The following is a 27,933-nucleotide window of genomic DNA, read 5'->3' as shown; positions in this document are numbered from 1 at the left end:
ACCATTACCTCTCTTCTTTCACATCCCTCTATCATCACTCCATGAGGGAGTACAACCATTACCTCTCTCCTCTTTCACATCCCTCTATCATCACTCCCAGGGGGGAGTCCCAATAATCTCTCCTTCCTCCTGAAGTGGAACATTCCTTCTCTACTCCTCACAAATGTAAAAGCATTGGATTGGTGTTGACATGGGGTAGAGGGAGTTTACATAAACCAGTCATTTCCTTTAAATCCATGAAGGGAAGTGGGAGAGAATCAGATAAAGTTGTGGAGATAAAGGAATATGTGAGGTGAAACCCTCCAGGTACAGATACTGTATGTAGAACCATAGTAAAGACCAGTATGGACTATCAATACAGGTACTGTATGTAGAACCATAGTAAAGACCAGTATGGACTATCAATACAGGTACTGTATGTAGAACCATAGGAAAGACCAGTATGGACTATCAATACAGGTACTGTATGTAGAACCATAGTAAAGACCAGTATGGACTATCAATACAGGTACTGTATGTAGAACCATAGTAAAGACCAGTATGGACTATCAATACAGGTACGGTATGTAGAACCATAGTAAAGACCAGTATGGACTATCAATAGTCCACCGCCCCCAGGTGGTGAGGGTAGGCAACAACATCTCCACCCCGCTGATCCTCAACACTGGGGCCCCACAAGGGTGTGTTCTGAGCCCTCTCCTGTACTCCCTGTTCACCCACGACTGCGTGGCCACGCACGCCTCCAACTCAATCATCAAGTTTGCGGACGACACAACAGTGGTAGGCTTGATTACCATTTCGCTACACTCGCATTAACATCTGCTAACCATGTGTATGTGACAAATAACATTTGATTTGATTTGATACAGGTACTGTATGTAGAACCATAGTAAAGACCAGTATGGACTACCAATACAAAGTGACCATTTAGAATGAGGCCCAGTTCAATGAGAGGAAGTCTTAACAGAACTGGGGGATGACAGACAGGAAGTGGGGGGTGGAGATCTACTATATTGTTGTGCCAAACACTAAAGCATGATATTGTAATAAATCTACACCCTATTCCCTACGTAGAACACTACTTTAGGCCTGGTCAGAAGCACCGTAGTGCACTACATAGGGAATAGGGAACCATTTGGGAACAGAGTGGGTAAATCCCCTGAACATCTTCCTCTTCCTCATCTGGTTTCTTGAACAGCCCTTCACTCCTCCCCTCTTCCTCCCCTCCTCCCTTTTCATTCTATTCTATCAGCCACACCACTAGCTCACCTCCACACAATACATTTACAAGTTAAAGACACACCTTGGAATAAATAACAAAGGAAAACTATTACTAGATGAAGTTGAGTGTTTTTTATTATTTCCCATCACCATAAATCATATTTAATCACTGAACAGTAGCAGACCTAACTTCATCTGTTCCTGACTCTGGATAGTGGATTAAAAAGACCATCAATCTCCAATGATATTAAAGTACTATTCTGAACATTACTGATATACTGAGTGGCAAGTCAAGATATCTGCTGGTTTTATTGTTTGGTCAACAGCACCACCTGCTGGACAGGTTTAATGTTGCTGGACTGAGCAGTATGGGAGGATGAAAGATGACACATTTAGGGCCTGTTTCCTGGACATCTACATTGAACATACTGTTTAGTCCAGGACTAGGATTAATCTGTGTCTGGGAAACCAGACCATATAGTTTAGTAGAAAGTAAGTGATACCAGCTTGTAGTGGGCTGACTAGTCCTGAATTGTCCTTTAGTTCCTGGACCATTTTCCATGCAGCTCCAGGTGACAGAGAACACATCAATTAGGACCGAGCCAACAAGCTGATCAATGATACTGAGGAGAATTACATAGAGACAGAGAACAAACTGAGAAAACATATCAATGGTTCTGAATGACAACCAATATACATCAACTCCAGACATCATGATTCATGGAAATGTACAAGATTAAAACATTGTATTGAATTTTAATTAATAACAAATCAGTTTACAGTTTAACCAGCTCAGCTATAGACTACACCAGCATGACTAGTATCTATGTGGACCCTACTACAGTTTAACCAGCTCAGCTATAGACTACACCAGCAATGCTAGTGTCTATGTGGACCCTACTACAGTTTAACCAGCTCAGCTATAGACTACACCAGCATGACTAGTATCTTATGTGGACCCTACTACAGTTTAACCAGCTCAGCTATAGACTACACCAGCATGACTAGTATCTATGTGGACCCTACTACAGTTTAACCAGCTCAGCAGAGCCAGTGAGAACAAAACAATATCCAATCCCAAACCCAGGATAGAGGGGCTGAGTGAATGTGGTCTGGACTCTGTGGAGGAGGGTCATTGTGTCAGAGACACTGTAGAAGGACAGAGTACCTGCCTTGTGATCCAGGTACACTCCTACTCTGGAGGACTGAGGGCCAGATACTTTAGTCACAACATTATTGTGTCTGAACCAATAAACACCTCTAGAGCACTCTAAACTCCAGGACTTTTTATTGTATCCAAATCTACCATCTGTCTCTGTTCTGCTGATGTCTTTATATGAGACTGCTGTAACAACAACACCAGTCCTCTCCACCTCCCAGTAACAGCGTCCAGACAGACCCTCTCTACACAGAACCTGCCTGTAGTTGGTGAATCTGTCTGGATGGTCAGGATATGGTTGGACTTGGCCTGTACGTGTCACCTTTCTGTTCCCTTCAGACAGAGAGAGGCGTGTGTATGCTGTGTTTGGGTCCAGTGTGAGCTGACAGGAATCTGGGAGAAGAGCAGAGACCAATGAGGGGAGTCAGAACAATAAGTTAAGTCAGATACTGTATCTACCCTGTCTTTGATTAGAGCACAGCAGAGATCAAATCAGAGAAATATGAGGAGTCAGATAGATACCCAGTCTTTGATTAGATCTACTATTGCTATATATTTCTAGAGGGATTGTTAGGAGTGTCAGTAAAAAGAGACTGTTAGTTACTTCACAATAAAGAGACTCACATTGTAACAACTGTTCTCTGGTCTTGGGCTCTGGAGGCAGTACAACATCCACTATATTCACTACAGACACACAAACACATTGACAGAGAGAGGGAATGTTATCATCAGACCATATTCCACATGTATATGACTAGTAGGGAACTTTCAATGGTCTAAAGTTGATGTTCTTATTGTTTTCAACACACCTGTAGTGGAGATCTTGGTCCATTCTCCTTTAAGGAAGTCTTCTAGTTTCTCTCTCAGTTCAGACACAGTCTTACTCGCATCTCCAAAGGACTGAAGAGGACGGACAACAATGCTGGGTAAGTCTGAAGATACACTGATACTGGAGAGAGACTGATACCTCTGGAGAGAGAGAGAGAGAGAGAGACAGAGAGAGTTTGAGTTTTAAATACTCTTTATTGGGTCTGGGGGCCCACCACACAATAAATACTCATACAAAACCACAGTTACACATCAATTAAAAACACAACTCCAATTCCTCCTCCACAGTAACTAAACACAACAGCCTCTGAATACCCCATATACTCAAAAACAGATCAATATTGTTGACAAGTTTATAATAGGCAAACTCAACCCTTAGTCTCGCTGCCAACATTCCCTCCAGCATTCCCACCACATCCACAGACCCCTGTCCCCGAATGCTGTTCTTTCGGGTCTTCCATATCGCTAATTTTGCTGCCCCTAACACAAAATTAAGCAACACAACTACACCCTTTTAACTGAACCTGTACTTTGGCCAAAATATATACAGTTGGGAAGAGAAAACCTCTCCCAACATTGAGAACCAATCAGTGATCAGTTCAATCATCCCAACCAACCTGGGACACAGCAAAAACAGATATGCCAGAGATTCATCCTCAGCACAGAATTGACACCCCTTCCCAACAGTAGGGTCCAGGTGTACCAGATGCATGTTGGTGGCTATAGCTCCATGTATTATCCTCCATTGGAGGTCAGCTGTCCTCTCATCAATAGGCAGTTTATATAATGATCGCCAACAGCCTTTTGGAGAAGCACCTGGACCAAGCACATCCGCCCACCTCGTCGATTTTACCCCTTCCAGGGAAGAGGCATGGGACACCTTCACACATGTTCTGTACATAGCCTTCTTTCCCACCTCCTTGAACTCCCCCAGCTCCGGGGTATCGAAGGAAAGCAGCCTCCCCGCGTCCTCCTCAAATGCCCCCATCGCAGCACTAACAATCAGTGCAGGGAACACATAATCCAGACCCTCCTTCCACCGATCAGAATTGGAAATGTCAGTCACATACTGCAGATGAAGCAATGGCAAGGAGTCGCAGACCTCATCAACGACCTTCCTCAGTAGGCGAGATGATCGGATCCCCGCTCTTTCTCTCAGCTCCTCCAATCTGCTCCTGCTCCGCATCAGATGACCCAGCTTGGTACACCCCACGCCTAATAGGCATGAACGTAGGCTAGCTGAACCCAGAACACGGGACTGGATGGCAGTGTTATGAAAAAGAGGCTCTTCAAAAAGCCACATCCCTGGTGGCGTGCCGGTCTTACGGGACTTGACAAAGACTCTCCAAGCCTGCATAACAGACTCATAAAATGGAGTCAGGCCAGTCAAATCCCCCCTCCAGCTTTAAGAGGAAAAGATGTTTGTCTAAGCCCAAACAGCCCGCTCTCCTCATCAATATGTAGGCTGTTTCGACCCAGCTAGAACAGTCTCTGTACAACAATCTCTGGGCTGCTTGGAGCCAGAAAGCCGTGATCCCAGAGGAAATGTCCACCAGGCCTTGCCCACCCTCGTGCAGTGGCAGATACAAGGCTGCAGCTTTGATCCAGTGTTGTCCAGACCAGAAGAAATTGACAAGGGTCCTCTGAAGCTCTTGTATCAGACCCTTTGGTGGCTGTAAAATCATTAGTCTGTGCCACAGGGTAGAAGCAGCAAGATTATTAGCTACCAGGACCCGTCCCCTATAGGACAGCTGGGGCAACACCCATTTCCACCTTGACAGTCTGGCACACACTTTCTCCACTACACCCTCCCAGTTCTTTTTCTGAAAGACATCGGAGCCTAGAAAAACTCCCAAAGTCTTCATTCCATCTCTGCCCCACTGAAGCCCCCCTGGTAACCACGGAGCGGACCCCATCTGAAGCTGACCTGCCCACAGCGCTTCACTCTTTCCCCAATTGACTCTAGCTGAGGAGGCCCCCTCATACACCTTTAAAGTGTTTGAGAGAACCTTAACATCCTCACCCCCTGTAATAAAAACGATCACGTCATCTGCATACGCAGACAGTGCTAACGTGGGACCCTTCATTACACCTGGCACAGAGAAACCAGTAAGCTTCGCTCTTAAAAAACAAAGCATTGGTTCAATCGCCAGACTATATAACTGCCCTGAAATTGGGCATCCCTGCCTGATGCCCCTTTCGACAGGGATGGGGCAACTCAAACCACCACCAACCTTCACCATACACGAGGCTCCAGCATACAGTAAATTCACCCAAGACAGAAAAACATCCCCAAACCCAAAGGCTTTCATTGTTTGAAACAAGTACTGGTGGTCCACACGATCAAAAGCCTTCTCCTGATCCAACGAAAGTAAACCCACATTTACATCAGACAGTTTACAAATGTCTAAAACATCTCTTATCAGAAACAAGTTGTCAACAATAGAGCAATCAGGTACACAGTAGGACTGGTCCTTGTGGATCAACAATCCCAGATACTCTTTCAACCTGTTTGAGAGACATTTAGAAACAATTTTGTATTCTGCGCACAGCAAGGCAACAGGTCTCCAATTTTTTATGAGAGCCAAATCCCCCTTTTTTTGGCAACAGTGAAAGCACCGCACGTTGACATGATACAGGAAGAGAACCCTCATGAAAAGATTCACACAGCACTTCATAAAATTCCTCCCCAATAGACCCCCTTATATGCTTATAAAACTCAGATGGTAAACCATCGATGCCAGGGGCTCGGCCTGTTGAGAGCTGCATAACTGCTGTGGACAGCTCTTGCAGTGTAATATCAGCGTCCAATGCGACTCTCTGCTCAGGTCCCAATTGAGGAAGACCGTGTAACAACTGTTCAGTACATAAAGAGTCACAATCCTCCGCCTTATAAAGGGATGAGTAAAAATCCACGGCATGTTGACGCATTTCAATAGCATTCGTGGTCACCTTCCCATCAGGGAGACGAAGGCAGACCATCTGTTTGCGTTGAAATTTCGACTGTCCTAGGTTGGAAAAAAAAAGCGCTAGGAGCATCCATATCCTTGAGGGAAGCGAAACGAGACCTAATCAAGGCACCCTTCACTCTTTCATGCAGAAACGACCTCAGTTCATGTCTCTTGTCCTGGAAGTTCATGACTGGTCCAGGGTCGACCTCAGTTCATGTCTCTTGTCCTGTAAGTTCATGACTAGTCCAGGGTCGTTCTGAGTGAGCAGCTTCAATTCAGTAGATTTGATGTCCTGTTCAAGGGCCTTGATAGTCTCTTTAACCTCCATTTGAGACAGAGCAGTATACTGTTGACAAAAAACTCATATTTGGGCCTTCCCAACCTCCCACCATTGTCTCAAGGACTCAAAATTCCCTTTTATACCCCTCCATTTTTCTCAAAACAACAAAAACCTGCCACAAAACATGACATCATGTAACAATTTAACATTAAAATACCAGTAAGGCGATGACCGTCGTGGACAGGACAAGTGAATATCAACAGTAACGATATGATGATCAGAGAAACCCACAGGAGTAATGGCACACTTTCCAACCCTACTACAGTAGTGATCAGATACATACAACCTGTCTAACCTTGCTGCACTGACACGACCTTCATTAATTTTTAGCCATGTGTACTGCCTAACTTTTGCATTCCTTACTCTCCACACATCAGAAAGCTCAAACTCAGTTAATAGGCCAGACAGGCAAGTGGCTGACCGCAGGTGAGGTTCTTCAGCGGTGCGATCAACAGTAAAATCCACAGTACAGTTCCAGTCCCCCCCTAAAACCACACACCCCTCTTGATCACACTGTCTTAAGGTTTCCTTTATTTGATCAAATATAGCAATACGCTCTGTACCCTCATTAGGAGCATAAACATTCAAAAAAACAAACAGAAACCCCATAACATCCACCTTGACCAATAAAACCCGACCCTTGACAATCTCTGTTGTAGATACCACAGTCACCCCTAAGCCTGAGGAAAACAAGATTGCCACCCCAGCACTGGAATTAGTACCATGACTGAGTACATGCTGCCCCTCCCACCACATACCCCAGTCAACCTCATTTTCCTCATCACTGTGTGTCTCCTGTAGGAAAACTACATTAAGCCTTTTCTGTTTTATTACTTCTAATACCCAAGCCCTCTTATTCCTGTCCCTTCCCCCATTAATATTGAGAGAACCTACCCTTAGTACCTCCATATAGAAAAGAGAAAAGAAAAGCAGAAGAAACCACAGAGAAACCAACGAGAAAAAAGACACCCTATGAAGCATGATCATCATCATTATTTTTCTTTCTTCTCTTAACCTGAACACGTTTCCCACCACCTTTTGCTGCTGAAACAGTAGTAATAAATTTCCTCAAGCGAAACCGCTTCTTCTCACTCAATTGGTCTAACCCCACCGTCTTCTGTAACATCACAGCTGACCTCACAAACTTATCAACATCAAAATAATCTGCCAATTTGACAGATTTCCCAAAAGTCTGATCCAAAAACTCATTTACCTCCTCTAGATCATAAACTGAGTCCTCGCCAGCAGTTGTAATATCTAAAGAGATATCCATATCATTCTCCTGATCCTCAGCTGAGACCACAGACAACTGACTCCCCTCTACCACATCCCTTTCAACACTCCCCACTTGCACCTCATCACTCGTACCAGGCATCTCCTCCACTACCTGGGAGACTAGCCCCACCTGAACATCACTACTCATAGTGGGCATCTCCTCCACTAACTGGGAGCCTAGCTCCACATGAAAACCCTCCTGTACCTCATTACTCGTAGTGGGCATCTCCTCCACTACCTCAAATCAAATCAAATTTTATTTGTCACATACACATGGTTAGCAGATGTTAATGCGAGTGTAGCGAAATGCTTGTGCTTCTAGTTCCGACAATGCAGTAATAACCAACAAGTAATCTAACTAACAATTCCAAAACTACTGTCTTGTACACAGTGTAAGGGGATAAAGAATATGTACATAGGGATATATGAATGAGTGATGGTACAGAGCAGCATAGGCAAGATACAGTAGATGGTATCGAGTACAGTATATACATATGAGATGAGTATGTAAACTAGGGTGGCATAGTTAAAGTGGCTAGTGATACATGTATTACATAAGGATACAGTCGATGATATAGAGTACAGTATATACGTATGCATATGAGATGAATAATGTAGGGTAAGTAACATTATATAAAGTAGCATTGTTTAAAGTGGCTAGTGATATATTTACATCATTTCCCATCAATTCCCATTATTAAAGTGGCTGGAGTTGAGTCAGTGTCAGTGTGTTGGCAGCAGCCACTCAATGTTAGTGGTGGCTGTTTAACAGTCTGATGGCCTTGAGACCTGGGAGCCTAGCTCCACATGAAAACCCTCCTGTACCTCATTACTCGTAGTGGGCATCTCCTCCACTACCTGGGAGCCTAGCTCTACATGAACCCCAGCACTCGTAGTGGGCATCTCCTCCACTACCTGGGAGCCTAGCTCCACATGAATCCCCTCCTTTACCCCAGCACTCATACTGGGCACCTGCTCACCAGTCTGACGAACTGGCTCTTCAGATACATCCTTACCTTCTACAACAATACTTTTCTGTAGCATAACATTTCCCTCTAATACAAGTTGCAACCCCGTGCCCTCAACACGGATAACTTGTTCCTCAGCACCAGGTGCTTGTGGCTGCTCTGCCGCTGTCGGTCCACCTCTCCCTACATCAGTGGGCCCAGGCATTATGATGACCACCTGCGCCCCTCCCTCGGCCTTCTCCCTTTTCGGGCAAGCATGTCGCTTATGACCAACATCCCCACACTCAAAACACCGTTGACTACCCGTGCTAGCATAAGCCATATACAATCTGTTGTCATACTTGACTTTAAACGATAACTCTAAAGTCTGCTCCGGTGAGTCCAAAAACATAAACACCTGTCGCCGAAATGACATTACCTGTTTCAACGCCGGGTGTTTGCAACCCAACGGAACAACCTTAATTGAACTGGCGAACTTCCCAAAGCGCAATAACTCGCGCTCCAATAGCTCATTTGGAATAAACGGTGGTACATTTGAAATCGTTACCCTTGTTGACGGAGAAAAAAAGTGGCGTAACTTGAATAAACATTCCTTTAAGAAGTACACCATGCTCAACCATCCGATCAACCAGACACTCTTCTTTAAGAAGTACACCATGCTCAACCATCCGATCAACCAGACACTCTTCTTTAAGAAGTACACCATGCTCAACCATCCGATCAACAAGACTCTCTTCTTTAAGAAGTACACCATGCTCAACCATCCGATCTACCAGACACTCTTCTTTAAGAAGTACATCATGCTCAACCATCCGATCAACCAGACACTCTTCTTTAAGAAGTACACCATGCTCAACCATCCCATCTACCAGACACTCTTCTTTAAGAAATACCACCACAGCTTTATTCATCCGGGATGCATAAGCAATATTCTCATAGCCTACCTTCTCTCCTACGACGACCAGAAACTCCTCCACCGTGACAGTAGCTTCAGTAACACACCTAAAGCCGTGTCGAAGTGACAGGGACGGCATCCCCATTCGGGCTGCCATCCCCGCCAAAATCAGGGTAATTTCGATACGAAAAATAAAAAACTTAATTCTACCACAACAAAAAAAGTAAAAATAATGCACAGAAGAAAACCAAAAAAATGCCACCAAGAAATAGCAAACCGAAAGAAAGTTGTGAATATCTAACTCTCCACAACACACGCACTCCTTCACTCAAACATTTCCCAGCATGCACCAATCACTCCCAGCATGCAGAGACAGAGAGAGAGAGAGAGAGACAGAGAGACTGATAACTCTGGAGAGAGAGAGAGAGACAGAGAGAGAGAGACAGAGAGACTGATAACTCTGGAGAGAGAGAGAAAAAGAGACTGATAACTCTGGAGAGAGAGAGACAGAGAGAGAGAAGAGCAGAGCAGAGCAGAGGTCAGGATCAGAGCTCCTGCATTTTCTTTAAAAAAGATAGATTAGGAGTTAGATAAACTTGGATTTTTTGTCAGGAACACATACTAGATTCTACCCTCTTCAACATAACCCCTACTTCAAATCAAAACTTAAAACCTACAACCTGATTTTGGACGGAATTACGGAATCACCTGGAAAGTTCACAACAACCAAGGATTTATTACCCTATACAGCAAATTCTCTGGAAAACAACAGAAACCTGAAAACACCATCCAACCTGGAACTGAGTGAGTAATGTTTAGTCTGAAATTATATTTTATTTCCAAAAGCCAAGAAGAAAAATACACAACATTACTTTATAAGGACTGAATTCTAACATAATTCTACCAAGCTTGATAGAGCTTCAACTAGCACAGACGTGTCAAGTGAGAGGTGTCAAAGCCCATTAGCCCAACAATGGCAGGAGAGTCACACAGTCTACCCCAACCAAATGGAGAGGCCTTAGAAGCTCCCTCCCGCTGTTCAGAGGTAATTAAAATACAGTACCCATTGCATGTAAAGAATGATAAGGCAAGAAAAGACCACAAGAAGAAGCTCCTTATGGAAAATCAAGAAACACTTTTTGCTGACTATTACAAAAATGGGAACATCAGCAACCTTATCTTCCACACAAACCATCCCCTGGCATGGCACAGTGCCATATTAGCACACTACCCCTTTGTTAAGAGAGGGGGGGTTAACGAGGGGTGGAAACTCAGGATACTTGATAACGAGGACTCTGAGTTAAGTAATATAAATATCTATAAATCCGGAACAGTAATGGTACAGGGTAACCACAAACAGTTTCAGCTGGACTTTCACCTAATCAAAGAATTAGCCCTGCAGGAGAAGCTCTCCCTTGATAAAGATACCCCCATACCGAGCGGGTCAGACCAGACCTCTTCATTATATAACCCCACAGGCGAGCAACCCCCAGCGGAGAGTCAACCTCCCAGCACAGATTACCACTCCCTCATTGAAATGAAGGACAAATTCACCCAGCTGGAGGTAAGGCAGGTGGAGCTGGAACAGCAGGTGATTACACTTCAGTCAGCACAGACCCAGACAACAGTCCAGCACAACAACAGCCCCTTAACCAGACCCGGAGAGCTGGAGGTGGACAGAGACATATCTGCACTTTGGACAGTGGTGAGACAAATACAACAGGAGAAAGAGGAGCAGAACAGAGCACTAGAGGAGAGTATCAGACTGCTGGTGGAGGAGAGGTTGAGGGGGATGGAGGAGAAGTTGAGGGGGACGGCGTGTGACAGAGAACAACCCACTAGAGAGGTGGCCACCCCCACAGAGAAGCCAGCAGAACAGCCCACCTCAGTACCCAACAAAAGTCTCGACATCACAGCAGAACAGACAAATGAAGAACCCCAAGCCCAGAGGCTCTCACCCCCTCTGAGCACCCCCCCTGTCAGCCACCCTGATAGCCCTTTGGACAACCCCCCCACACCCACTGAGGACAAACACAAGACACAGATTGTACTACTTATGGACTCAAATGGGAAATATATAGAAGAAAAAAAACTTTTTCCCAAACACAGTGTGTCTAAACTCTGGTGTCCAAACACCCAGCGCGCCCTAGACCTTCTGTCTGAGGCCAAACTAGGCTCACCCAGCCACATAATAATACACACAGGCGCAAACGACCTGAGAGCACAGCAGGAAAGAGTGGCCACAGCACTGAAGGGAGTGATTGAAAAGACTTCTTCTACTTTCCCCAACGCACAAGTGGTTATCTCCACCCTGCTACCACGAAAAGACTTCCACCCTGCCACAATACAGCGGGTAAATGCAAGTATTTCCCGTGACTGTGCCTCAAAACCAAACGTTTTCCTGGCCCACCACTCCACCCTGGACTTGAACAGCCTCTATGACCAGGTCCACCTCTACAAGGCAGCAGTGCCCACCTTTGCCCGAACTCTAAAGGACATCGCTCTCAAACGTATCCCCAACACTTCACACAGGAGCAACAGATCAATAGACACCCCATCCAGACCAGCGAGACACCCTCCCAGATCTGCAGGACCCCCCCCTGGACCTACACATAGAGGACCCACGCCAAGAGGAATTACATCCAGACCACAGTACACCCAGACACATCCACACCCCCACCCCAACCAATCAACACCCCCCCCACGTCAACCATGCCCACACCCCATTTAGGCCCCCTCAGATCAGACCTATGCCACTCCTGCCCACCCCACGCACCCCACCCCCGCAAAGAGGGCCTCAACATGAAAGCCACACATACGCCCAGGTAGTGAGCGGGCAAACAGTCCCAACCCCCACTCTCACACTCGCCCAAGCCAATGGGATGTACCAGATGCTCAGCAGGCTCTGCTCACACTTACTGGCCTGAGGCCAAACCACGACCAACAACATTGGACACTCTATGGAACAAAAAGCCTTCACTATATTATCCTGGAATATCCAAGGCCTGAGGTCATCTGCCTTTGGCCTAAATAGCAGAAACCCGGACTTCACCAAAGAAATCGGTAAAACAGACATTGTCATCCTGCAAGAAACCTGGTATAGAGGAGACGGACCCACTGGTTGCCCTCTAGGTTACAGAGAGCTGGTAGTCCCATCCACCAAACTACCAGGTGTGAAACAGGGAAGGGACTCAGGGGGTATGCTAATTTGGTATAGAGCAGACCTAACTCACTCCATTAAATTAATCAAAACAGGAACATTTTACATTTGGCTAGAAATTTTAAAGGAAATTATCCTAACAGAGAAAAATGTCCTCCTGTGTGCTACCTACAGTGCCTTGCGAAAGTATTCGGCCCCCTTGAACTTTGCGACCTTTTGCCACATTTCAGGCTTCAAACATAAACATATAAAACTGTATTTTTTTGTGAAGAATCAACAACAAGTGGGACACAATCATGAAGTGGAACGACATTTATTGGATATTTCAAACTTTTTTAACAAATCAAAAACTGAAAAATTGGGCGTGCAAAATTATTCAGCCCCTTTACTTTCAGTGCAGCAAACTCTCTCCAGAAGTTCAGATCATTGGATCTCTGAATGATCCAATGTTGACCTAAATGACTAATGATGATAAATACAATCCACCTGTGTGTAATCAAGTCTCCGTATAAATGCACCTGCACTGTGATAGTCTCAGAGGTCCGTTAAAAGCGCAGAGAGCATCATGAAGAACAAGGAACACACCAGGCAGGTCCGAGATGCTGTTGTGAAGAAGTTTAAAGCCGGATTTGGATACAAAAAGATTTCCCAAGCTTTAAACATCCCAAGGAGCACTGTGCAAGCGATAATATTGAAATGGAAGGAGTATCAGACCACTGCAAATCTACCAAGACCTGGCCGTCCCGCTAAACTCTCAGCTCATACAAGGAGAAGACTGATCAGAGATGCAGCCAAGAGGCCCATGATCACTCTGGATGAACTGCAGAGATCTACAGCTGAGGTGGGAGACTCTGTCCATAGGACAACAATCAGTCGTATATTGCACAAATCTGGCCTTTATGGAAGAGTGGCAAGAAGAAAGCCATTTCTTAAAGATATCCATAAAAAGTGTCATTTAAAGTTTGCCACAAGCCACCTGGGAGACACACCAGACATGTGGAAGAAGGTGCTCTGGTCAGATGAAACCAAAATTGAACTTTTTGGCAACAATGCAAAACGTTATGTTTGGCGTAAAAGCAACACAGCTGAACACACCATCCCCACTGTCAAACATGGTGGTGGCAGCATCATGGTTTGGGCCTGCTTTTCTTCAGCAGGGACAGGGAAGATGGTTAAAATTGATGGGAAGATGGATGGAGCCAAATACAGGACCATTCTGGAAAAAAACCTGATGGAGTCTGCAAAAGACCTGAGACTGGGACGGAGATTTGTCTTCCAACAAGACAATGATCCAAAACATAAAGCAAAATCTACAATGGAATGGTTCAAAAATAAACATATCCAGGTGTTAGAATGGCCAAGTCAAAGTCCAGACCTGAATCCAATCGAGAATCTGTGGAAAGAACTGAAAACTGCTGTTCACAAATGCTCTCCATCCAACCTCACTGAGCTCGAGCTGTTTTGCAAGGAGGAATGGGAAAAAATGTCAGTCTCTCGATGTGCAAAACTGATAGAGACATACCCCAAGCGACGTACAGCTGTAATCGCAGCAAAAGGTGGCGCTACAAAGTATTAACTTAAGGGGGCTGAATAATTTTGCACGCCCAATTTTTCAGTTTTTGATTTGTTAAAAAAGTTTGAAATATTCAATAAATGTCGTTCCACTTCATGATTGTGTGCCACTTGTTGTTGATTCTTCACAAAAAAAAATACAGTTTTATATCTTTATGTTTGAAGCCTGAAATGTGGCAAAAGGTCGCAAAGTTCAAGGGGGCCAAATACTTTTGCAAGGCACTGTATATCCCCCCACTAGAATCCCCATATTTTAATGAAGACAGCTTCTCCATCCTGGAGGGGGAAATCAATAATTTCCAGGCCCAGGGACATGTACTAGTCTGTGGCGACCTAAATGCCAGAACCGGACAAGAACCTGACACCCTCAGCACACTGGGGGACAAACACCTGCCTGGAGATGACAGCATTCCCTCCCACATATGCCCCCCTAGGCACAACTATGACAACATAACCAACAAAAATGGGTCACAACTCCTGCAGCTCTGTCGCACGCTGGGTATGTACATAGTCAACGGTAGGCTTCGAGGGGACTCCTGTGGTAGGTACACCTATAGCTCATCTCTTGGCAGTAGTACTGTAGACTACTTTATCACTGACCTCAACCCAGAGTCTCTCAGAGCGTTCACAGTCAGCCCACTGACACCCCTATCAGACCACAGCAAAATCACAGTCTACTTAAACAGAGCAATACTCAATCATGAGGCATCAAAGCCAAAGGAACTGAGCAACATTAAGAAATGCTATAGATGGAAGGAATGCAGTTTGGAAACCTACCAAAAAACAATTAGGCAACAACAAATTCAATCCCTTTTAGACAATTTCCTGGGTAAAACGTTCCACTGTAATAGTGAAGGTGTAAACTTGGCAGTAGAAAATCTCAACAGTATATTTGACCTCTCAGCTTCCCTATCAAATCTAAAAATCTCAAATAGAAAACCGAAGAAAATTAACAATAATGACAAATGGTTTGATGAAGAATGCAAAAATCTAAGAAAGAAATTGAGAAACCTGTCCAACCAAAAACATAGAGACCCGGAAAACCTGAGTCTACGCCTTCACTATGGTGAATCACTAAAACAATACAGAAATACACTACGGAAAAAGAAGGAACAGCATGTCAGAAATCAGCTCAATGCAATTGAAGAATCCATAGACTCTAACCACTTCTGGGAAAATTGGAAAACACTAAACAAACAACAACATGAAGAGTTATCTATCCAAAATGGAGATGTATGGGTAAACCACTTCTCCAATCTTTTTGGCTCTATAACAAAGAATAAAGAGCAAAAACATATACATGATCAAATACAGATCTTAGAATCATCTATTAAAGACTAACAGAACCCACTGGATTCTCCAATTACATTGAATGAGTTACAGGACAAAATAAAAACCCTCCAACCCAAAAAGGCCTGTGGTGTTGATGGTATCCTCAATGAAATGATCAAATATACAGACAACAAATTCCAATTGGCTATACTAAAACTCTTTAACATCCTACTTAGCTCTGGCATCTTCCCCAATATTTGGAACCAAGGACTGATCACCCCAATCCACAAAAGTGGAGACAAATTTGACCCCAATAACTACCGTGGAATATGTGTCAACAGTAACCTTGGGAAAATCCTCTGCATTATTATTAACAGCAGACTCGTACATTTCCTCAATGAAAACAATGTACTGAGCAAATGTCAAATTGGCTTTTTACCAAATTACCGTACAACAGACCATGTATTCACCCTGCACACCCTAATTGACAACCAAACAAACCAAAACAAAGGCAAAGTCTTCTCATGCTTTGTTGATTTCAAAAAAGCCTTCGACTCAATCTGGCATGAGGGTCTGCTATACAAACTGATGGAAAGTGGTGTTGGGGGTAAAACATACGACATTATAAAATCCATGTACACAAACAACAAGTGTGTGGTTAAAATTGGCAAAAAACACACACATTTCTTCACACAGGGTCGTGGGGTTAGACAGGGATGCAGCTTAAGCCCCACCCTCTTCAACATATATATCAACGAATTGGCGCAGGCACTAGAAAAGTCTGCGGCACCCGGCCTCCCCCTGCTAGAATCCGAAGTCAAATGTCTGCTGTTTGCCGATGATCTGGTGCTTCTGTCACCAACCAAGGAGGGCCTACAGCAGCACCTAGATCTTGTGCACAGATTCTGTCAGACCTGGGCCCTGAGAGTAAATCTCAGTAAGACCAAAATAATGGTGTTCCAAAAAAGGTCCAGTCACCAGGACCACAAATACAAATTCCATCTAGACACTGTTGCCCTAGAGCACACAAAAAACTATACATACCTTGGCCTAAACATCAGCGCCACAGGTAACTTCCACAAAGCTGTGAACGATCTGAGAGACAAGGCAAGAAGGGCATTCTATGCCATCAAAAGAAACATAAATATCAACATACCGATTAGTAAATACTTAAATACTTGAATCAGTCATAGAGCCCATTGCCCTTTATGGTTGTGAGGTCTGGGGTCCGCTCATCAACCAAGACTTCACAAAATGGGACAAACACCAAATTGAGACTCTGCACGCAGAATTCTGCAAAAATATCCTCCGTGTACAACGTAGAACACCAAATAATGCATGCAGAGCAGAATTAGGCCGATAGCCACTAATTATCAAAATCCAGAAAAGAGCCGTTAAATTCTACAACCACCTAAAAGGAAGTGATTCACAAACCTTCCATAACAAAGCCATCACCTACAGAGAGATGAACCTGGAGAAGAGTCCCCTAAGCAAGCTGGTCCTGGGGCTCTGTTCACAAACACAAACACACCCTACAGAGCCCCAGGACAACAGCACAATTAGACCCAACCAAATCATGAGAAAACAAAAAGAGAATTACTTGACACTGTTACGTTCCCCAGTTTGTGTTGTAGTTTGTGTTTGTGCATGTGTTTTATTTCAGGAAATGGCTTCCTGAAATCCTCAAGCAGCTGATTGGTCGACTCCAGGGCTAATTGGAGAGCTGACCCCGCCTCCTCGTCAAGACACAGCTGTCTCCAGTTACATTCATTCTGAAGCTATATAAAAGCCAGTGTTCTGTTCAGGAGAGAGAGATTTTTGGAGGTAGGGATTGCATAGAGAGATTTTGGAGGTAGGGATAGCTGAGAGAGATTTTGCTAGAGGGATTTTGGAGGTAGGGATTGCTGAGAGAGATTTTGCTAGAGAGATTTGGAGGTAGGGATTGCTGAGAGAGTTTTTGCTGAGGTCATTGCAGAGCGATTGTTTGTGATAGAGAGTTTTTGCTAGAGGTTGATTTTGCTGGGAGTTCATTGCTGAGAGTGGGTATGTTCTGTGAGTTTGTTGCTCAGGTAGAGCTTATTTGATGTCCTCTGTTTCTTAGTTTGTTTGTAAAATTGTTTAATATTCTGTTTCATTTGTTCCCAGGGGGAAAGGGGAAGGCACCTTGGGAGTGCTTAGGCAAGAGGCCCGCGGGCATACATATACCCATAGTATATTCACTGTCTAGGCACACTAGGTAAGACCTGGGCGGACCACTCCCTGTATTTTGGTTAGGGCACCAGGTGGTGCTAAATTAGTAAGGGAATACCCCCCTGATTTGGACAAAAATTAATGGCAAAATATTGGCATTGGACAAACCATATACACAATGGCCAATACCACCCAATTTGGCGTTGATTCATGCAAAGTATATTGCAAATGCCATATGGCAATTGCCAATTGTAACGCTTCAAAAATCCAATAGGGGGCGTGTGCGTTCCACCGGGGCTTTTCATATTGCAAATGCAACCCAAGTCAACATCCAAAAGCAAAATTTTGAAAAAAGAATAAAAAAATAAAAAAAACTTATCACCCCTTAAAGTGCTTTCTGGACCTTTTTTTGAAATTCTTTCGATTTTTTTTTGTCAATTACACATGTGTAAGAACTGTATGAGTATACTTTTGTCATCATATATATTTTTTTTTTAATTACATGCGCATAAGGCATATGTTTTGTCCATTTGCAATATGATTTCATGGGAAGTCAAAAGTCAAAAATGTAAAAATTTGGTAAAAAACTTCACACATCCTTAAAGTGCTTTCTGGACCGTTTTTTAAAATTCTTTCGATTTTTGTGTCAACACATGTATAAGAACTTTATCAACATACTTTAGTCATACTTTATTATCATATATATATATTTTTTTTACTTGTGCATAAGGCATATGTTTTCTCCATTTGCAATATGATGTCATAGGAAGTCAAAAGTCAAAGTCAAAAGTAACGATTTTCCTCCGTGCAACTGGTGATCTAAAATGTGCAACAAAATTTTTTAGATTTTTTTTGTTTGTTTCCTTACTTTTTCAAAGTCACTGTGCATTTGCAATATGTTTTAATGGGCAGGTACCATCACGAATTTGTCATGCTATAAAAATCCTGCAGGAATGTGAAATTGACTGGCCCGATGAACTCGGGATGGCTTTGCAGTGATTCTGGGTCATCTCAATCGCTCGTTTGGGTTGATTTCAGAATGTCGCTTTTGGTGATGTTTTTTCACTATAGAATCATATTGCAAATGTACAAGAGTCAAGTGGACAAGAGTCCATCAGTCAATTAGATATCATTCTGACCACCAAACTGATACAAAATGACACCAAACCCACTTTTTCCAACTCGTTTAGTAGCCAACTATTACATACTTCAGAGCTGGCCCAAAATTCACAAGGCCTTCGGTTCAAACCATAAAAAAACCATAAAACACGTAGTTACGTTCTAGCTGCGGGTCCATTTCTTATGTTATGTGTTGGCCTAGCTGAGGCGACCCCGAATCCCAAGTTTTGGCTCGATAGGTCATTTGGTGTCCGAGAAAAACCCTAATTGGTGCTGAAAATCCACTATTTTCCATGACTTGCTACGGGGTCCTTGAACGAGCTATCGGACAGAAACGTTGGGGTCTGTCTATATGGGCCGAGACGTTCGCAATGCACCTAGTCTTGCGACTCTGGGACATTTCTAAATGTCATTTTCGTGATGCAAAAATGAATTGAAGTTATTGCAAATGTACGAGGCTGTTTCTCGGTCCGAGAACCTTCTAGAGCCGCGTAACTCACCACGCACCATCGACGGGAGGTCTATAACAGGTTTCTAAAGTTTCGGAACTCTAGGTCTGACGGTTCTTTTTTAGCTCCAACAAAGCTAACTATTGCAGCCACTGTCTGTCTCTACGCACTCCAATACGTCCCTCCTTCCAAGTTGTGTTTTAGTGTGATTTTTTTTTCCTTTGAATTTTTTTGGGAAAAATGACTGATTTACAGTTCATGGGGGTTGCCTAATCACACATATGAAGTTTTGGAAAGATCAGACTTTTTTAACCCTTCGAAACAGCCCCTGAGACACCAATTATGACACTTCCGGTTGGCACAGGAAGCTATAAATCAACACATATCCTCATTGGGGTATGCTGTTACAGAATCCTGAGTTTTAAGTCCTTACGTTTAGAACTGACTGATTTACACAGGCTTGAATGCACTATGTCTATCAAACTGCAGGCAGGGTATGGGTAAACACTTTTAGGGTGATTTTAACCACTTCCGGTTGGTCCAGGAAGCTTAGATTCGACACAGGTAGACCTCATAGTGGCCTGATGGACTGGTACCGAAGACAGGTTCATACGGCATTCATAACCCACATAGGCCTCAGGTTGAAATTAGGGGTGCAGGCAATGTATTCCTATGGGGAGAGATGACACTGTAATCTGTGAGATCAAAAAACCCTGTTTTTCTGTGAAGGGTTAATGCCACACGGTCAAGGTTAGGCTTGTTCAGATCGGGAGGACCTTAGGAACATTCATGTGGTGGAATTTTTCTTCTCACTCTAACGGTTCTCTCACTCTCACCCAAAATCAAATGACATTGTGGGGCAGGCTTCATTTTGGGCCTACTATTCTAATGGTCGCTGCGCCTAGACCGAGCGAGCTACGGTCAAGCGGGATATCTCGTTGAACTCGGTACAGCCTAGGGATTATGCTAATGCCATTTCCTGCTCTCTGTGTCTTTAAGCACCGCACTTTATCACTCCATCCTTCCTGTGTGTGTGTGAGGGAGCTTTTCTTTGACATCTGTTGGGAATAATGACTGATTTACAGTTCAGAAGGGTTACCTAGTCACACATATGAAGTTTTGGAGAGATGTGACTTTTTTAACCCTTCGAAACAGAGAGTGTGACCCAATTAAAGGCACTTCCGGTTGGCACAGGAAGCTATAAGTAAACACATGTCTTGATTGACATAGCCACTTACAGAATCCCGAGTTTTAAGTCTTTACGTTAAGAATTGACTGATCTACACAGGGTTGAATGCACTATGTCTATCAAACTGCAGGCAGTGTATGGGTAAACACTTTTAGGGTGATTTTAACCACTTCCGGTTGGTCCAGGAGGCTTAGAATCAACACAGGTAGACCTCATAGTGGCCTGATGGACTGGTACCGAAGACAGGTTCATACGGCATTCATAACCCATATAGGCTTCAGGTTGAATTTTGTGGTGCAGGCTATGTATTCCTATGGGGAGAGATGACACTGTAATCTGTGAGATCAAAAAACCCTGTTTTTCTGTGAAGGGTTAATGCCACACGGTCAAGGTTAGGCTTGTTCAGATCGGGAGGACCTTAGGAACATTCATGTGGTGGAATTTTTCTTCTCACTCTAACGGTTCTCTCACTCTCACCCAAAATCAAATGACATTGTGGGGCAGGCTTCATTTTGGGCCTACTATTCTAATGGTCGCTGCGCCTAGACCGAGCGAGCTACGGTCAAGCGGGATATCTCGTTGAACTCGGTACAGCCTAGGGATTATGCTAATGCCATTTCCTGCTCTCTGTGTCTTTAAGCACCGCACTTTATCACTCCATCCTTCCTGTGTGTGTGTGAGGGAGCTTTTCTTTGACATCTGTTGGGAATAATGACTGATTTACAGTTCAGAAGGGTTACCTAGTCACACATATGAAGTTTTGGAGAGATGTGACTTTTTTAACCCTTCGAAACAGAGAGTGTGACCCAATTAAAGGCACTTCCGGTTGGCACAGGAAGCTATAAGTAAACACATGTCTTGATTGACATAGCCACTTACAGAATCCCGAGTTTTAAGTCTTTACGTTAAGAATTGACTGATCTACACAGGGTTGAATGCACTATGTCTATCAAACTGCAGGCAGTGTATGGGTAAACACTTTTAGGGTGATTTTAACCACTTCCGGTTGGTCCAGGAGGCTTAGAATCAACACAGGTAGACCTCATAGTGGCCTGATGGACTGGTACCGAAGACAGGTTCATACGGCATTCATAACCCATATAGGCTTCAGGTTGAATTTTGTGGTGCAGGCTATGTATTCCTATGGGGAGAGATGACACTGTAATCTGTGAGATCAAAAAACACTGTTTTACTGTTAAGGGTTAATGCCACACGGGCAAGGTTAGGCTTGTTCAGATCGGGAGGACCTTAGGAACATTCATGTGGTGGAATTTTTCGTCTCACCCTAACGGTTCTCTCACTGTCACCCAAAAGCAAATGACATTGTGGGGCAGGCTTCATTTTGGGCCTACTATTCTAATGGTCGCTGCGCCTAGACCGAGCGAGCTACGGTCAAGCGGGATATCTCGTTGAACTCGGCACGGCCTAGGGATTATGGTAATGCATTGCATTGCCTGCTCTCTGTGTCTTTAAGCACCGCACTTTGTCACTCCATCCTTGCTGTGTGTGTGTGTGAGAGCTTTTCTTTGACATCTGTTGGGAGAAATGACTGACTTACAGTTTATGGGGGTTGCCTAATCACACATATGAAGTTTTGAAAAGATCTGACCTTTTTAACCCTTGGAAACAGCCATTATGACACCATTTAAGGCACTTCTGGTTGGCACAGGAAGCTATAAATAAACTCATATCCTGATTGGGGTATGCCTTTACATAATCCTGAGTTTTAAGTCTTTACGTTAAGAACTGAGTTATTGTGTTATTTCAGAAAATCATAGAAAATCACAGAAATGTCGCAGAGCTCCGCAGCACACTTTAAAAAGATTTGTATGAACACCCTGCAACTGGATCTGTAACTGTTGAAAAAACGCCTATTTGTGACCATCACCAATTTGTCATTGTTCCGTTTCTCTTAAATGACGATAGATAAATGGCTGGTTCTTTTTTTATTGACACCGGAGGCTCCTTGACTTTGACCTGAAGTGGAAAAATAATTGATCTATTTCCATTTTAAGCCTTTAATCCCAGAAAAATGTCCGTAACTCAAAAACCGTCGAGGCCTAGACGCCATCCCGTTCGGGGCCAACTGCCCATTATGCCAAACCTACGCTCACCAAGTTTCGGCTTCGAAATATTTTCAGTTTTTGAGATAAGGCCCCGTCGTTTTGCCAAATTGCCATACGATTCCGTATGCCATCTGGTGGGAATTTCCGGGATGGCGGAAAAACGGTCCAAAACTTGTTTATTTTATTTAACGGAAACCGAACGTCCGACAAAGTTCATTCGATGACTTCCCGGTAGGTCCGGCCCTACCGCACGGCCCGACGCCGACCGCGAATTTTACAAACGATTTCGGACGTCTGGTAAGGGACCGTACATTTGCAATATGGACTTTCTCACTGATCATACACGAAATGTCGAAATGTTCCCTTAAGGTATGGTAAGTAGTGGGTAGGCAGGTAAGATAGGAGAGGGGGGGGCTTTGAGATTTACTTTCTTTGCTTTGGTTCCGTCCAGCCCCTTTTCCCCATATTACCGTGTAAAGGAATAAAGTCCTTGTAAACGGTACCACATTCTGTCTGTTGTCATCCTTACTCGCACCTACAGTCCATACCTCTTTCACTTCACAGAGAGTTTAGTTGTAGCAGGGTGTTGCGTTCCCTCTTCATAGAGGCGTGCGTAACAGACACATTGGAAAGAATTAACAAAAAACAGAGCAAACTAGAATGCTATTTGGCCCTAAACAGAGAGTACACAGCGGCAGAATACCTGACCACTGTGACTGACCCAAAATTAAGGAAAGCTTTGACTATGTACAGACTCAGTGAGCATAGCCTTGCTATTGAGAAAGGCCGCCGTAGGCAGTCATGGCTCTCAAGAGAAGACAGGCTATGTTCTCACTGCCCACAAAATGAGGTGGAAACTGAGCTGCACTTCCTAACCTCCTGCCCAATGTATGACCATATTAGAGACATATTTCCCTCAGATTACACAGATCCACAAAGAATTCGAAAACAAATCCAAATTTGAAAAACTCCCATATCTACTGGGTGAAATTCCACAGTGTGCCATCACAGCAGCAAGATTTGTGACCTGTTGCCACGAGAAAAGGGCAACCAGTGAAGAACACACACCATTGTAAATACAACCCATATTTATGCTTATTTATTTTATCTTGTGTCCTTTAACCATTTGTACATTGTTAAAACACTGTATATATATATATAATATGACATTTGTAATGTCTTTACTGTTTTGAAACCTCTGTATGTGTAATGTTTACTGTTAATTTTTGTTGTTTTTCACTTTATATATTCACTTTGTATGTTGTCTACCTCACTTGCTTTGGCAATGTTAACACATGTTTCCCATGCCAATAAAGCCCTTGAATTGAATTGAATTGAATTGAATTGAGACAGAGAGACTGATAACTCTGGAGAGAGAGAGAAAAAGAGTGATAACTCTGGAGAGAGAGAGAGAGAGAGGGGGAGAGAGAGAGAGACTGATGCCTCTGGAGAGAGAGAGAGACTGATACCTCTGGAGAGAGAGAGAGAGAGAGAGATTGATACCTCTGGAGAGAGAGAGAGAGAGAGAGACTGATAACTCTGGAGAGAGAGAGAGAGAGAGAGAGAGAGGGAAGGACAGAGAGAGAGAGAGAGGGACGAACAAAGAGAGAGAGAGAGGGACGGACAGAGAGAGAGAGGGACGGACAGAGAGAGAGAGGGACGGACAGAGAGAGAGAGGGACGGACAGAGAGAGAGAGAGAGGGACGGACAGAGAGAGAGAGAGAGGGACGGACAGAGAGAGAGAGAGAGGGACGGACAGAGAGAGAGAGAGAGGGACGGACAGAGAGAGAGGGACGGACAGAGAGAGAGAGGGACGGACAGAGAGAGAGAGGGACGGACAGAGAGAGGGACGGACGGAGAAAGAGACGGACGGAGAGAGAGAGAGACGGACAGAGAGAGGGACGGACGGACAGAGAGAGAGGGACGGACGGACAGAGAGAGAGGGACGGAGAGAGAGAGTGACGGACAGAGAGAGAGGGACGGACGGACAGAGAGAGAGGGACGGACAGAGAGAGAGGGACGGACAGAGAGAGAGGGACGGACGGACAGAGAGAGAGGGACGGAGAGAGAGAGGGACGGACGGACAGAGAGAGAGGGACGGACGGACAGAGAGAGAGGGACGGACAGAGAGAGAGGGACGGACAGAGAGAGAGGGACGGACAGAGAGAGAGAGGGACGGACAGAGAGAGAGAGAGAGGGACGGACAGAGAGAGAGAGAGAGGGACGGACAGAGAGAGAGAGAGAGGGACGGCCAGAGAGAGAGAGAGAGGGACGGACAGAGAGAGAGAGGGACGGACAGAGAGAGAGACAGAGAGCAAGAGGGATGGACAGAGAGACAGGGACAGAGAGAGAGAGGGAGAGACTGATAGAGAGACAGACAGGACAACATAATGATTGAGATGAATAATTTCACATGAAGTTAATTTCATATCACATGTAACAAGACAGTTTAGTTACCTGGAGGAAATGGATGTGATCCTCTGTGTGTGAGAGCTGCTCCAGCTCAGTGCTTCTCTTCCTCAGCTCAGCTATCTCCTGCTTCAGTTGCCCCAGGAGTCCTTCAGCTTGACTCACTTGAGCCTTCTCTTGGGCTCTGATCAGCTCCTTCACCTCAGAGCTCCTTCTCTCAATGGAGCGGATCAGCTCAGTAAAGATCTGATCACTGTCCTCCACTGCTGACTGTGCAGAGCGCTGGAGAGAGAGAGAGAGAGAGAGAGAGAGAGAGAGAGAGAGAGACAGAGAGAGAGACAGAGACACAGAGACAGAGAGAGAGAGAGAGAGTGAGACAGAGAGAGACAGACAGAGAAAGTAGGTTCAGTCTCTCTACACCTCATTGAGTCAGACCTCTGCCACCCTGCTCTCCAGGTCCACCAGGCCTTGTCCTCCCTCCTGGACAGACAGGTACAGAACACCTCTTGGTCCTGCTCTACTCTCCTCCCTCCTGGACAGACAGGTACAGAACACCTCTTGGTCCTGCTCTACTCTCCTCCCTCCTGGACAGACAGGTACAGAACACCTCTTGGTCCTGCTCTACTCTCCTCCCTCCTGGACAGACAGGTACAGAACACCTCTTGGTCCTGCTCTACTCTCCTCCCTCCTGGACAGACAGGTACAGAACACCTCTTGGTCCTGCTCTAATCTCCTCCCTCCTGGACAGAAAGGTACAGAACGCCTCTTGGTCCTGCTCTACTCTTCTCCCTCCTGGACAGACAGGTACAGAACACCTCTTGGTCCTGCTCTACTCTCCTCCCTCCCTCCACTACCCCATTCCACTACGTTGACCCTATCTGCTCCTGCACCATGACAATGACCTCAACACACCCTGGAACTCTTCTGAAGTCAAATCTAATATGACCAAATACTTCTCTGGTTCTGAACTCTTCTCAACACCTTCTACCTCACTGAACTCTCCCTCATTCATTTCCATTTCACCTCCAGGACTCAGTCTGGGGCACGACTCACTCTGTTTGCACTTGAATTATAACATTTGAAATGTCTCTATTCTTTTGAAAATAAATGTTGTTCAATGTTTACTGTTCATTATTATTTTACTTGCTTTGGAATAGTAAAGATATGTTTCCCATGCAAATAAAGACTTTTGAATTGAATTGAGAGAGAGACAGTTCCATATTAATGTATAGGGGACATGAGTCGTCATGGTTACTCATGGTTATGTGATGAGGCAGCCCAGTTGGTTACATGAACCAGTCTATTCTCTGAAAGGGGTCTAGACAGCCTGTTCCCAACAGTGGGGTCAGTGGGATTGGATAGGGGTCCCTCTCTCTCTCTCTCTGACTGGAGGAAAGAAGTGAAATGGTGTGTCTCCTCTGGTCAACAATACTCACCTTGAGAGACTCCACAGTCTGTTGGAGCTCCTTCAGCTCCTTCTCTCTCTCCTGGAATCTCTGCTGGACCTTCTGCTGACTCATCCCCAGCTGCCTCTGTGGAGAATCACTCTTCAATGCGCTATCACGCTTTATTAGTCCAGTAGATCAATAGTATAGTAATGTGACATAGGACCCATAGAGAGGAAGGTCTACAATCCTGAGGAAGTCCCTTTACAAAATTATATTATGTTGCTATGTGAATGATTATAGTTTTTATGGTAGGCCTACATGTATCAAGGGGTTGAGACTGAACTTTGGACTCATAAAAGGCCATTCAGAATGAGAATAGAGTTTTATTTTAGAAAATGGTGATACATTTGGAGAATCTGGGTTAACATATCTATATACTCAAGGTTTGTGTTCATATTTGTGGATCCATTTCATATTGTATATAATATAATGATCTCATATTCAAACAGATTTAGTTCCTACTGTATCTTTAATTCCTTGTTTATCAGACAGTCAACAACAAGTTGTTCTGGTCTTACCTGTTTCTCAGTCCTCTCTGCTGCAGCTGACACTGTATCATGGCCTTTATGTTCATCCATCACACACAGATGACAGATACACTGCTGATCGGTACGACAGTAAACCTCCAGCAGTTTGTCATGATGAGAGCAGATCTTCTCCTGTAGTTGTGCCGTGGCTTTGACCAGCTTGTGCTTCTTCAAAGCAGGAGATTCATAGTGAGGTTGGAGGTGAGTCTCACAGTAAGAGGCCAGACACACCAGACAGGACATGAGGGCTTTCTGCTTTCTGGTCCCAGTGCAGAAATCACACGCCACATCTCCAGGTCCAGCATAGCACAGAACAGGAGGGGGAGCAGCCTGGAGTCCTGTCTTCTTCAGTTTCTCCACCAGCTCAGCCAACATGCTATTTTTCATCAGCATAGGCCTTGTAGTGAAGGTATGTCTGCACTGAGGACAGCTATAGACCCCTTTCAGAACATCCTGATCCCAGCAGCCCTCAATACAGCTCCTACAGTAACTGTGTCCACAGGGAATAGTGACCGGCTCCTTCAGTAGATCCAGACAGACAGAACAACAGAACTGGTCCTGGTCCAGCAGAACTCCCTGTTGAGCCATTTGGACGGTTGTTCACTCTCACACAGACAGACGACACAGAGACTCAGATCAGTTTCGTTTCCTCAGAAGAGAGTTTCTGGGAAGGGGAGGGACTTCCTGGTTCTGCCAGAGGGGTGGGGTTAGAAGGAGGGAGGGGTTAGAGGAATGGAGGAAGAGAGTGAGGAACTGCATGCAACAGCAAGAGGGAGACAAATAGTTTTGTTCCAAGGTTGGAGCCCTTAACATGGAACAAATGACATAATGAATCTTAAAATGTGAGTTGTTAGAATATATGAAGGGTAACAGTTTCTATGAAGTAGGTATGTAT

At 44.5% G+C, this 27,933-nt stretch overlaps 1 protein-coding gene across 1 annotated transcript; it reads right to left on the bottom strand.

The window, feature by feature from the left end:
- Window positions 1–1,338: 1,338 nt before the first annotated feature.
- On the bottom strand, window positions 1,339–27,712 carry LOC110513990 (E3 ubiquitin/ISG15 ligase TRIM25). Its single transcript, XM_036972157.2, is given in 7 exon segments — window positions 1,339–2,773; window positions 3,005–3,064; window positions 3,190–3,349; window positions 25,112–25,345; window positions 26,500–26,548; window positions 26,551–26,595; window positions 27,030–27,712. Coding segments are annotated over 4 exon segments (723 nt in total). The 5' UTR covers window positions 27,627–27,712; the 3' UTR covers window positions 1,339–2,773; window positions 3,005–3,064; window positions 3,190–3,349; window positions 25,112–25,313.
- Between the last annotated feature and the right edge of the window lie 221 nt (window positions 27,713–27,933).

Source organism: Oncorhynchus mykiss, chromosome 4 (assembly GCF_057628025.1).
Source record: "Oncorhynchus mykiss isolate SJ-2025 chromosome 4, ASM5762802v1, whole genome shotgun sequence".
Classification (NCBI taxonomy): domain Eukaryota; kingdom Metazoa; phylum Chordata; class Actinopteri; order Salmoniformes; family Salmonidae; genus Oncorhynchus; species Oncorhynchus mykiss.
This window is presented reverse-complemented; position numbering and strand designations above follow the sequence as displayed.